At 37.9% G+C, this 12,563-nt stretch overlaps 2 protein-coding genes across 2 annotated transcripts in view; both read left to right on the top strand.

Moving 5' to 3' along the window:
- hook2 (hook microtubule-tethering protein 2) overlaps positions 1–3,181 on the top strand; it is a 34,728-nt gene extending 31,547 nt beyond the window's left edge. The window contains exon 22 of the mRNA XM_049560700.1: positions 61–3,181. Within this exon, the coding sequence (XP_049416657.1) occupies positions 61–189 (129 nt within the window). The 3' untranslated portion in view covers positions 190–3,181. The remainder of the gene's footprint in view (positions 1–60) is intronic.
- A 6,247-nt stretch (positions 3,182–9,428) lies between these two features.
- Positions 9,429–11,263, top strand: trir (telomerase RNA component interacting RNase). Its single transcript, XM_049560813.1, has 3 exons — positions 9,429–10,261; positions 10,614–10,685; positions 10,773–11,263. Exons 1-3 carry the CDS (start codon positions 9,923–9,925, stop codon positions 10,878–10,880), a joined length of 519 nt encoding a protein of 172 aa, XP_049416770.1. The 5' UTR covers positions 9,429–9,922; the 3' UTR covers positions 10,881–11,263.
- Positions 11,264–12,563: the final 1,300 nt, after the last annotated feature.

Here is a 12,563-nt window from a genome sequence, read left to right as displayed (position 1 = left end):
CAGTGTCTTTCACACCCACACCTGATTCTTCACTCCTCCTTTTGTCTCTGTCTCTCTCAGGGGATGGCGTATCATCAGCAAGTGTCCGGCGAGCGTCTGGGGCCGTCTAACCAGGTCATGTCCTTCCTTGCTCAGCAGAGGCAGTCCACCAACGCCAGGAGAGGCCTGATGCGACACCACCCGAGATAAAACGTCCAGACAGGAGACAACACGCTGGATAGAAGCCTAGAGAAGACGAGGTGATCCACAGTCACCTGTACCTTTGCCTTAAAGCCTTCACTGGATCACCGCACCTCAGAGTATTCGTCATGCTGCTGCTGCCCCCTGCTGGCTCTTAATGGTATGAAAATGTTTATTTTCCCAGCGGAGCCCTGGAGGAGACTTTTTTAACTCTGCTGTTAGAATCAGAGTGAACTCACAGAAACAGAAGACCAGAGTAGAGGGAGTCATTAAAGAGGCTGTCTCACCTTTTAAGGTGACTTTTATTTCCTCTGTAGCCTCACAGACTCGATCCTGTTTCTTTAAGGTATGTTTTAAACCTTTTTTTTTTTTTGTCTTTTATGTTATACGGTAGGATTTAATGTGATTTACAGTTCACATGTGTAGTCAGAGAGGAGTTAGTATAGTAGGGGTTTTACATTTACTGCTGTAAGTGCTAAAGAAGAGATGAAGCCACCCAGGCTTTAGACTGAACACTCAGCCGTCAGCACATCTTCTTGGTTTTGTTTGTTTTGGATTTTCTCATAGCTTTTATTTTTGTCGTCTTGACCATGTGTTCTGAGTTTGAGCTTTTATGTTTTAATTAGAAGGAGCTCAAAGCGATGTAAAGACTGTGAGGGTGTGTTAGTGGCTTTAGTCTTTTTCACCTATCGTATTCACTTGAATCAGTTTCTCTAAGCTTAATTTTCATGATAAGAATCATTTGAAACACCAAAGCACTTTCCTGGAAGGTCGGGGTGTTTAGTGCCTCACTGAAAACTAAAAATACTCCCTCGATGGATGAGACTGAAGTCTGAAGTATTTGCAGTGTCAGCCCCCGTCTCCTCGTCTCATTCGGTACACGAAGGTTTTACTTAAAGAGGAACTGCGGTATTTTTCAACCTGGATACTTTTCCCATGTTTTGGGGTCTAAGTAACTGATGGGAACAGTGATTTTTGAAACTTGTTTAGTATCGCAAGAGAGCAGCCAGCAGCAGTGGACAGGCTCCAGTATAACCACTCAGGGCAGGTGTGCCTCGTCACTTTACAGCCATTTAAAATGTCTGTTTGTGCCACTGACGGGCTCAGATTGTTACTGTGAGTGTCTGACAGCATTATGGAAAGGACCCTGAAGAGAAATGAAAAGTTTGTTCAAATCTGATTTGTGTACAAGTCTTGCTAACGAGAAGTCTCGTCCTAAAAACTCACGAGAGGTGACGTGTTGTTGAAAGAAAACAATGGAATGATGAGTTGGAGAGACCAGTGCTGGGAAGAGTTTGTTGTGTTAGAGGCCGCACACATGCCGCGTCTTTACCCGCCTGGAAAACGCGAGGTCGAGCACTGGGTGCTACTTTTGTGCCTTTTCTGTGCCAGCTTTCAAGAGTGCGGTGGCAGGTTGTGTCTGAGGTTGCTAAGCAACCTTAACAAGTACTGTATCGTAGCCTGTTAACATGAAATCCTGCTGTTTGAAATGCTGTTTGTGTGTAGGCATATCGTTTGTTGGGCAGATGTTAAGTTCTGGCAGTCCTGCACCAAAATGATCAACTTAATTACGGACTAAGATTTTTGGAAGAAGGGAAAGATATCTTTTGGCTGCGATTGGTTGTTCCTTGTCTCACATGCAGTGAGCGCTGCGTTCCAAAAGTTGAACTTCATTTTTCTTGGATTGCAGCCCTCGTGCCTTGAAAAACAGGCGCTCAGGAACACATGAGAATCTTTAAGATAAGAGTAAGAAACACTGAAACGCTCAGGTCGCTCAAACGCTAGAGCGCCGCCGCCGCATGTCCTCATTGAAAACAATTCATTTGAGCGCAACAAAACGTGGCATGAGTACAGAAAGCATTTCTTACTCTTAAAGATTTAGCTGAAAAGAAAAGACTCCATTACGAACGTTTCAGTTTTCGTCAGGATCCTTTCTGTAAGGTTGTGAGACACTTAATAACGATGTGAGCCTGTCAGGGGCGAAAACAAACACTTTTACAGGACGCACCTCCCTCGAGTGATTACATTGTTCCGCCACCACTAGCTGCAGCACTCTCTGTCAGTACTGGACCTATTTCAAACATTGTTTCTCCCATGAGTCACTCAGACACAAAAACACAGGAAAAAAGACTCCAGGCTGAAAAATAACAAAGTTCTCCTTTGAACAATTCGTATCTTAACATTGCTGCTGATAACCTGACACCTGCATCTGATTTTCCTTAATAATGCTCCCTTAATATGATTTTTTTTTTTTCATTCTCTTCCCAAAGATTAAAACAGGGTGTTGGTTGTGGGCTGGACCTAATTGCACTCACCACTTTAAACTGATGTGACTTTAGGCTTTTAAACGCCTCCTAGTTTATCACAAAGACTGGAAAAACGGAAACACAAAATGTGAGTCCATTATGATGAAAACACTAATAAGGACAATGACTCAGCTAATGGCTGTTTACCGCTGCTACACCTCATTTACAGTTTGACCGAACTGGAAGGAAACGTGCTCATCAATAAGCTGGAATCCTTTAGCTGTCTGCTGACAGGAAGTCGGAGGCGGTTTGAAGGTTAAGCCTCTAATAGATGGCACATTCATCAACACTACTTCTGCCTTCTTTCACTACTGGTTTATTTTTCCCTTCAACAGATGTTATTTTAGTCTGTCCCATATTAGAGCTGCTGTTTTGACGACTTGTTCTTAGTTCCTGTAAATGTTTGTGCTATGGACCACTCAGACCAGAACCTGCTGTTGTGTTCACATTTTTATTTTTACTCATGTTTCATTGTTTGAGTTTATATTTATGGTGTTACGTCACTATCTCTGCTGCACATTTGCATGGCTTGAAGGGTTCAACTTTTAGGTTGTTTGTATCATGTAATGGTCTAGTAGGTTATAGCATAGCGTACGTCACACAGGGATCTGAGGCAAGATGTGTAGCTCTGTCCGCTCTACTTTGCACTACAAATAAACAGGATGGTAAGATAAGAAATGGTTGTCTGGTGTTTTCTTTGCAAACACATTTAAAGAAGAAGAACCAACTGAGACATTTACAAACATCTCCAGAAGGATCTGAGAAAGAAGACTGACCCAGGTTTTATCACCTTGGTCCATCCTGTGGTTACACTTTAATTATGTCATGATCTAAAGGCCAAACTGGTGAGTCACACTTCTCACGTCCTTTGTGCGACGGCCTGAACAGTTTGAGTGAAATGTGAGAGCATTGTTCATCTATCACACCACTCTCTACAGGCACGGCTCAAACACTTGATAACCAGCGTACCTAAATGTGTCTCACCAACAATTAATCAGTAAACAAAATCCTGGTTTACATGATGGATAAAAACAGTACTGAACTGTTTAATTGCTTTTAATTTGACACATTGTGTAAACTGTGTTCTCAGTGTATCCTAAACTTCAAATGTAGCTGAAATGAGTTCAGTAAATTGGAGGCTATTAACTCTGAAGGGAACGGGTCAAATGTGGTAGATAACAGCTGATACTGATTTATCATACAGTGAAAGAGAAAAGGTTAAATGTTTTCTGTTGTGATGGTGCAACATGTTTGTCATTCAACCTGGGGAATAACCACGGTACAAGTATCAAACTGAATTGTAATTAATGAAAAAAATGTCGTACTATTCTGTAGAAATTTCAATCTATAATTGAGATTACAGAATGTCACAACAGGCCTATTTAATATAATAATTTTCAAAAGTCAAAGAAAATCATAGTATAGCATGTGATAAAGAAGCATAGTATTGTATGTCATAAAAAAATGTATAAAAAAAAAAATCTTCTATCTTCTGTAATGAAAAAAAGTCACGGTATAAATGATAAACATGCTAAGGTATGTTTTTAAAAAAAAGTCATAGTATAGTGTGTGTGATTTTAAAAAATGTCATTAAAGAAACTAAAAAAACATTTAAGATTGAGATTAAATGACTAAATTATACTAAGTATGTCATTAAAAAAATAGTATATGTCACAAAATATATAGTATAGTATGTGATTTTAAAAGTCTCATTAAAGAAACTCAAAAAATAGTACTGTATGTCATAAAAAAAACTGGTTAAAAGGTTAAAAAATGTAAGAACAAGGGGGATCCCTTCTGTGTGGAGTCTGCATGTTCTCCCAGTGGTTCCCAGGTCCCAGTGCAAATTAACTGGTGACACTTAATTGTAAGTGTGAGTGTGAGTGGTGGTTATCTGTCTCTGTGTCAGCTGGGATAGGCTCCAGCCCCCCCGCGACCCTCAACAGAATTTACGGAAAATGAATGAATGCCCCCGCCCTCTTAGTGTCTCAGTGTGTCTCACCTGTGTCCTAATGTGTCTCATTGTGTTTCACCTATGTCTCATTGCCTCCCCTGTCTTAAGAGTATTTAGGTCCCTGTCTTCCCCTCCTTTGTTGCCAGACTTTCTTCACCTTTGACCACCATGATGCCTGTTGGTCTGGATACTGTTGCCTGTGTAACTGATTACTCTTGTGCCTGATTAAAGACCTTACACTTTTATCTGAGTCTGTGAGTCTGCTTTGTGGGTCCCTCTCCAGTTTGTGCTTGACACAAAAAAATCATAATGAAAAATATAAGTTAACGTATGTGATTTAAAGGGAAAAAAAATTATAGTGTAGCATGTCATCCAAAATCATGACAAAAAAGTCACAGTATAGTATGTCGTTAAAAATCATGTAAAAAGGGCATAGTATAGCATGTTGTCCAACATCATGAAATAACGTCATAGTATAGTATGTCGTCCACAATCATGACAAAAAGTCATAGTATAGTATGTTGTCAAAAATCCTGAAAAAATGTCATAGTATAGTATGTCGTTCAAAATTATGAAATAACGTCATAGTATAGTTTGTCGTTAAAAATCATGAAAAAATGTCATAGTATAGCATGTCCTCCAAAATCATGACAAAAAAGTCATAGCATAGCATGTCGTTAAAAATCATGAAAAAACGTTATAGTATAGTATGTCGTCCACAATCATGACAAAAAGTCATAGTATAGTATGTCGTTAAAAATTATGAAATAACGTCATAGTATAGCATGTCGTTCAAAATTATGAAATAACGTCATAGTATACTATGTTGTCCAAATCATGAAATAACGTCATAGTACAATATGTCGTCCGAAATCATGAAATAACGTCATAGTACAGTATGTCGTCCGAAATCATGAAATAACGTCATAGTACAGTATGTCGGTCGAAATCATGAAATAACGTCATAGTATAGTATGTCGTCCGAAATCATGAAATAACGTCATAGTATAGTATGTCATTCGAAATAATGAAAAAAAAAAGTCATAGTATAGTATGTCGTTCGAAATAATGAAAAAAAAAAAGTCATAGTATGGTATGTCGTCCGAAATCATGAAATAATGTCATAGTATAGTATGTCGTCCGAAATCATGATAAAAGTGTCATAGTATAGTATGTCGTTCGAAATCATGAAAAAAATGTCATAGTATAGTATGTTGTTCGAAATCATGAAAAAAATGTCATAGTATAGTATGTTGTTCGAAATCATGAAATAACATCATAGTATAGTATGTCGTTCGAAATCATGAAATAACATCATAGTATAGTATGTCGTTCGAAATCATGAAAAAAATGTCATAGTATAGTATGCCGTTCGAAATCATGAAATAACATCATAGTATAGTATGTCGTTCGAAATCATGAAATAACGTCATAGTATAGTATGTCGTTCGAAATCATGATAAAAATGTCATAGTATAGTATGTCATTCGAAATCATGAAAAAAATGTCATAGTATAGTATGTTGTTCGAAATCATGAAAAAAATGTCATAGTATAGTATGCCGTTCGAAATCATGAAATAACATCATAGTATAGTATGCCGTTCGAAATCATGAAATAACATCATAGTATAGTATGTCGTTCGAAATCATGAAAAAAATGTGATAGTATAGTATGTCATTCGAAATCATGAAATAACGTCATAGTATAGTATGTCGTTCGAAATCATGATAAAAATGTCATAGTATAGTATGTCATTCGAAATCATGAAAAAAATGTCATAGTATAGTATGTCGTTCGAAATCATGAAAAAAATGTCATAGTATAGTATGCCGTTCGAAATCATGAAATAACATCATAGTATAGTATAGTATGTCGTTCGAAATCATGAAAAAAATGTCATAGTATAGTATGCCGTTTGAAATCATGAAATAACGTCATAGTATAGTATGTCGTTCGAAATCATGATAAAAATGTCATAGTATAGTATGTCATTCGAAATCATGAAATAATGTCATCGTATAGTATGTCATTCGAAATCATGATAAAAATGTCATAGTATAGTATGTCGTTCGAAATCATGAAAAAAATGTCATAGTATAGTATGTTGTTCGAAATCATGAAAAAAATGTCATAGTATAGTATGTCGTTCGAAATCATGAAATAACATCATAGTATAGTATGTCGTTCGAAATCATGAAAAAAATGTCATAGTATAGTATGCCGTTCGAAATCATGAAATAACGTCATAGTATAGTATGTCGTTCGAAATCATGAAAAAAATGTCATAGTATAGTATGTCATTCGAAATCATGATAAAAATGTCATAGTATAGTATGTCGTTCGAAATCATGATAAAAATGTCGTAGTATAGCATGTCGTTTGAAATCATGAAATAACATCATAGTATAGTATGCCGTTCGAAATCATGAAATAACGTCATAGTATAGTATGTCGTTCGAAATCATGATAAAAATGTCATAGTATAGTATGTCATTCGAAATCATGAAAAAAATGTCATAGTATAGTATGTCGTTCGAAATCATGAAAAAAATGTCATAGTATAGTATGCCGTTCGAAATCATGAAATAACATCATAGTATAGTATGTCGTCCGAAATCATGAAAAAAATGTCATAGTATAGTATGCCGTTTGAAATCATGAAATAACGTCATAGTATAGTATGTCGTTCGAAATCATGATAAAAATGTCATAGTATAGTATGTCATTCGAAATCATGAAATAATGTCATCGTATAGTATGTCGTTCGAAATCATGATAAAAATGTCATAGTATAGTATGTCGTTCGAAATCATGAAAAAAATGTCATAGTATAGTATGTTGTTCGAAATCATGAAAAAAATGTCATAGTATAGTATGCCGTTCGAAATCATGAAATAACATCATAGTATAGTATGTCGTTCGAAATCATGAAAAAAATGTCATAGTATAGTATGCCGTTCGAAATCATGAAATAACGTCATAGTATAGTATGTCGTTCGAAATCATGAAAAAAATGTCATAGTATAGTATGCCGTTCGAAATCATGAAAAAAATGTCATAGTATAGTATGCCGCTCAAATCATTATAAAAATGTCGTAGTATAGCATGTCGTTCGAAATCATGAAAAAAATGTCATAGTATAGTATGTCATTCGAAATCATGAAAAAAATGTCATAGTATAGTATGTCGTTCGAAATCATGATAAAAATGTCGTAGTATAGCATGTCGTTCGAAATCATGAAAAAAATGTCATAGTATAGTATGTCATTCGAAATCATGAAAAAAATGTCATAGTATAGTATGTCATTCGAAATCATGATAAAAATGTCATAGTATAGTATGTCGTTCGAAATCATGATAAAAATGTCATAGTATAGTATGTCATTCGAAATCATGAAAAAAATGTCATAGTATAGTATGTCGTTCGAAATCATGAAAAAAATGTCATAGTATAGTATGCCGTTCGAAATCATGAAATAACATCATAGTATAGTATGTCGTTCGAAATCATGAAAAAAATGTCATAGTATAGTATGCCGTTCGAAATCATGAAATAACGTCATAGTATAGTATGTCGTTCGAAATCATGATAAAAATGTCATAGTATAGTATGTCATTCGAAATCATGAAATAATGTCATAGTATAGTATGTCGTTCGAAATCATGATAAAAATGTCATAGTATAGTATGTCGTTCGAAATCATGAAAAAAATGTCATAGTATAGTATGTTGTTCGAAATCATGAAAAAAATGTCATAGTATAGTATGCCGTTCGAAATCATGAAATAACGTCATAGTATAGTATGTCGTTCGAAATCATGAAAAAAATGTCATAGTATAGTATGCCGTTCGAAATCATGAAATAACGTCATAGTATAGTATGTCGTTCGAAATCATGAAAAAAATGTGATAGTATAGTATGTCATTCGAAATCATGAAATAACGTCATAGTATAGTATGTCGTTCGAAATCATGATAAAAATGTTGTAGTATAGTATGTCGTTCGAAATCATGATAAAAATGTCATAGTATAGTATGTCGTTCGAAATCATGATAAAAATGTTGTAGTATAGCATGTCGTTCGAAATCATGAAATAATGTCATAGTATAGTATGTCGTTCGAAATCATGCTAAAAATGTCGTAGTATAGCATGTCGTTCGAAATCATGAAATAATGTCATAGTATAGTATGTTGTTCGAAATCATGATAAAAATGTCGTAGTATAGCATGTCGTTCGAAATCATGATAAAAATGTCACAGTATAGTATGTTGTTCGAAATCATGATAAAAATGTCATAGTATCGCATGTCCTCCGAAATCATGAAAAAAAAAGTGAAAATGTGATAAAAAAAAATCATATTATTTCATGTTTTATTGGGCTACATAAAAAAGAGTATGTTATCAGTAGTATAAGGAATACAGTGTTGTGTTTTTTTCAGAATGTCACACAACATCTGTTGACTCAAACTTTTGAAAGTCACAATGAGGAGAAAAATATATCAAACAGAGACTTTTTGGTTCAGACCTTTTAATGTTCATCCAAACATATTTCATTGCAGTGTTTGGATAGTTAACGACAGAAAATGTGGAGAAATGATGCATAATAAATCTTTTATTTGTACCTGCCACACAATACCACATCCATACAAATTCAGTGGTTCTAAACTGGTCTTTCTTGTATGCAATCATGAACTCAGTGAACATTTTGATTAAATATTCAAAGAACTCCAAAGCGACGAGGACTGAACTGATGCAACCTTTGTGACGTCAGTCCAGGACTGAAGGTGGTGCTTCCTTGTTCATCTTCCTCCTCTTCCGCTTGTAATCCCGGGCTTTGTGCTGCTGTGGATGTTTTTCGTCTGTCTTTTGTGTGTTCTATGTAAATTGTATTGACATTGTCTCAAATAAATAAATAAATAAATAAATAAATAAATAAATAAGTTCCGCTTCCGGCACGGCAGAGAGAGCCGCCGGAGCCGTGCCGTGACGTCATCACGAGACATTAAACATGGCCGACAGCGAGCGGTAGATGGCGAAAGTTAGCGAAAAGCTTCGGTAAAATCTGTGAACTTTTGAGTGTTTGCTGCGGATATTAGGACTTTGTTGCGTACTTCAATTCTCTATTGTTTTATCTGGACACATTTCCATATGAATTGGAGGGCTGAGTCGTGTTTGTCCGCCCGCACAGGCCTCAGGAGACCGGACGTTAGCCCGCAGTGTTAGCCACGTTAGCAGTCGGACCAGCTATTGTTTTTGTCCGGGGTATAGTGTTATGCGTTAGGCGGCTGGCAGTGTAAAGACTCTGTTTTCCTTTTTTTGTTTCAGTTTCCTTTGTTTTGTTTAATCTGGATTGGACTGTGTAGCTGCACAGCTGGATTTACTCCGGAGCTTTTTGTATTAAACCACGGGTGGGGTCCAGCTTGTGTTGCAGCGAGTTGGAGGTGTTGATTCATTTTGAGCCGCTGGACTGAACCTGTTTATGAACATTACACCCAGCAACATGGATCCAAAGCGCTCACACAGTAAACCACAGACAAGTGGCGGTGGCGGTGGTGGCAGCAGCAGCAGCAGCGACTCCAGCTGCGGCAGCCCCGCGTCCCCCTCCAGCAGCCCCGCACCGGCACCCAGCAAAGCCCCGGCACCGGCGGCACCCGGGGGCAACGTGTTCGCCAACGACGGCAGCTTCATGGAGATGTTCAAGAAGAAGATGGAGGAGGAGAAGAGGAAAAGGGAGTCGCAGCAAACAGGTGGAGAGGCGAGAGCCACCGAGCAAGGACAGACACCAGTGGAAAGGAAGCCCCCTCCAGTGACGAGCTTTGTAAGGGGTTTGGCAGTTGTAAGATGAGATAGCTGTAGCTCAACACAGATTGAAGCACCGTGCACTCATTGAGTCTTACTGCAGTTATTGCATCCTGAAATAATGGCAAATATATCAGTAGTATTGCCTGTATTTCACACACATGCCAGTGCTTGCAGTATTTTATGAACACATTGTGGTAATATTTGTAGACCAGTGAAGACTAGGGATGCTCCTCATTGATGATGATGGTTTCGCTGGCGGTGCGGCAAGTGACTAAATGTAGACCTTCTGCTCTGGTGTAGTCTCCTTCATTGACAGTCCATCTGCAAGGGCTCCTATAACGGTTTCAGTCTTCTATCCCCTAACCCAGGTGGGGAAGCGCAGAGGCGGTGTGTTCCTAAAGACCGGCGTGGTTGCGAAGAAGCAGAAAGACGACACAGAAGTAAGTGGCGTTTGTGCTGTGGTGTGATGTGGAGTGAGTTTGAATTGTGAACCCCTGACTCATCACCTTGTGCTTCCTCTCCTGCAGGCTGAGCCAGGCAAGAGCGATGCTTGGTCAAAGTATATGGCTGAGGTTAAAAAGTACAAAGCCCACCAGTGTGGTGACGACGATAAAACCAGGCCTCTGGTCAAGTAGGTTCCGAGAGGTGAGCGAGAAACGACGTTGTTTTGAGGGGACAGCCATCTGGGAGAAGCTCCGGGAGGGCCGGCCAATCCTGACCTTCTCATACTGCCAGTTCAAGTCACCCTTCATTTAAAGTCTCTCACAAACTGCTCAGTTTGACAGGCCTTCTCCCCTCTCTTTTTGTATTGTTTCTGTCTTGCTTGTTATCTGTCGGACTCTGGTAATCTGATCTGATGTCAAGACGTGTTTCATAAACTTGGGTGTTCATTATTGATCATTATTCTTTGTAAATGTTTTCAGATTTGTCATGTCTGGGTTGAGTTAGGGTTCATTAACAGTTGGATTTCTTTTAATAGCCAAATCCAGGTGTCAATTAAAAATACACTGCCCATTAATGTGTGGTGTTGTGTTGTGACTCAGTTTTTAAAATCCTGTTATAGACACAACCTCAAAGAGTAACTTTAGTGTCTCTCAACCTGGCCCTTTTTACCCATGTTTTTGTTTCTAAGTGAGGGAAAGCACCGCAGCCAGCAGCCACAAAACAGGCTGCAGTGTAATCCCTGCAGGCAACAGAGCACTGTACGTCCACTAACAGGGTTTGGTTTTGCCACTGACAGGCTATGATTGTTATTCTAGGTGCCTAACAACATTATGGAAAGGATCCCTTTTTGTTTAATGAGAAACAGCCCTGAAATCACCCACCAGACTCCATTTAAATAAACATTAATTTTACCATTGTGAATCACTCTTCATTCAAAGTCAGCAGAAGCAAAATAAAACTCACAAAAACTGTCATGGTCCATCTTCCCACTGTTCCAACAATCACCAACTCTGGTTTGGTTGAAATAAACCCTTAATTCACCCAGTTGGATGTGAAAATATGCTGCCTCTACACACACCTAAATTACTGTTAATTTAAATGGAGTCTGGTGGGTTTGGTGATGGTGATTCTGGGGCTGTTTCTGGTTTAACAAAAAGGATCTTACTCTTTAATAAAAAGGTTTTTCTTTGTAGGGATCCTTTACATAATGTTCTCAGACACTAAAAGTAACCGCAGGACTACCACACATTTTCACGGACAAAATTTAAAAACTTTTCCACGACTTTAAAAGAACACATTTTTTTCTTGCTCTACTTCCCTGACATTTTTCAAACATGCCAGATTCTCATAGCATTCAAACATAATTTCAGCTTGTGGGCAAACATGAACAGAGAGATGCGAGGAGGAAATGGAGAAACGTACACGATGGTGAACAAAATGTCACATTGATGCATATTAGAGCTATGTCCCATAGCGCCACAAAATAAATGTGCTGAAGGTTATCCATGAAAGATTCTAATTTCGTTTTTTTAATGATTATTATTTTGCCTGAAATGACAGGAGAGTTGGCGGTGTGGGGATGGCACACAGCAGGGAGCAGTGGGCGCAAGGACACCACTCCTGCACATGGGGCGCCAGAGTACTGTAACAATTTCATGGCACTTAAAAAAATGCCACAACTTTTCCAAACCTTTTTAATTATTTTTACTTTATCCATGACTTTTCCAGGCCTTGAAAATGTGACAGTGAAATTTCTCAACTTTTTTTTTTAGGTTTTCTATGACTTTGGGAAGTCTAACGAGCCTTTCAGTGGCAAAAACTAACACTTTCAATGGACCAGTGGAATTGACAATGCTCAGTTTCTTGCAGGGGAT

This window comes from Epinephelus fuscoguttatus, linkage group LG19 (genome assembly GCF_011397635.1).
Source record: "Epinephelus fuscoguttatus linkage group LG19, E.fuscoguttatus.final_Chr_v1".
NCBI classification, from domain to species: Eukaryota; Metazoa; Chordata; class Actinopteri; order Perciformes; family Serranidae; genus Epinephelus; species Epinephelus fuscoguttatus.
This window is presented reverse-complemented; position numbering and strand designations above follow the sequence as displayed.

Bases quoted from the DNA above. Each gene is read 5' to 3' on its own strand.
- trir (XM_049560813.1), top strand. From the start codon at position 9,923: ATGAACATTACACCCAGCAACATGGATCCAAAGCGCTCACACAGTAAA. The intron at 10,262-10,613 runs GTAAGGGGTTTG...CCCCTAACCCAG, and splicing joins CCCCTCCAGTGACGAGCTTT to GTGGGGAAGCGCAGAGGCGG. The intron at 10,686-10,772 runs GTAAGTGGCGTT...CCTCTCCTGCAG, and splicing joins AGCAGAAAGACGACACAGAA to GCTGAGCCAGGCAAGAGCGA.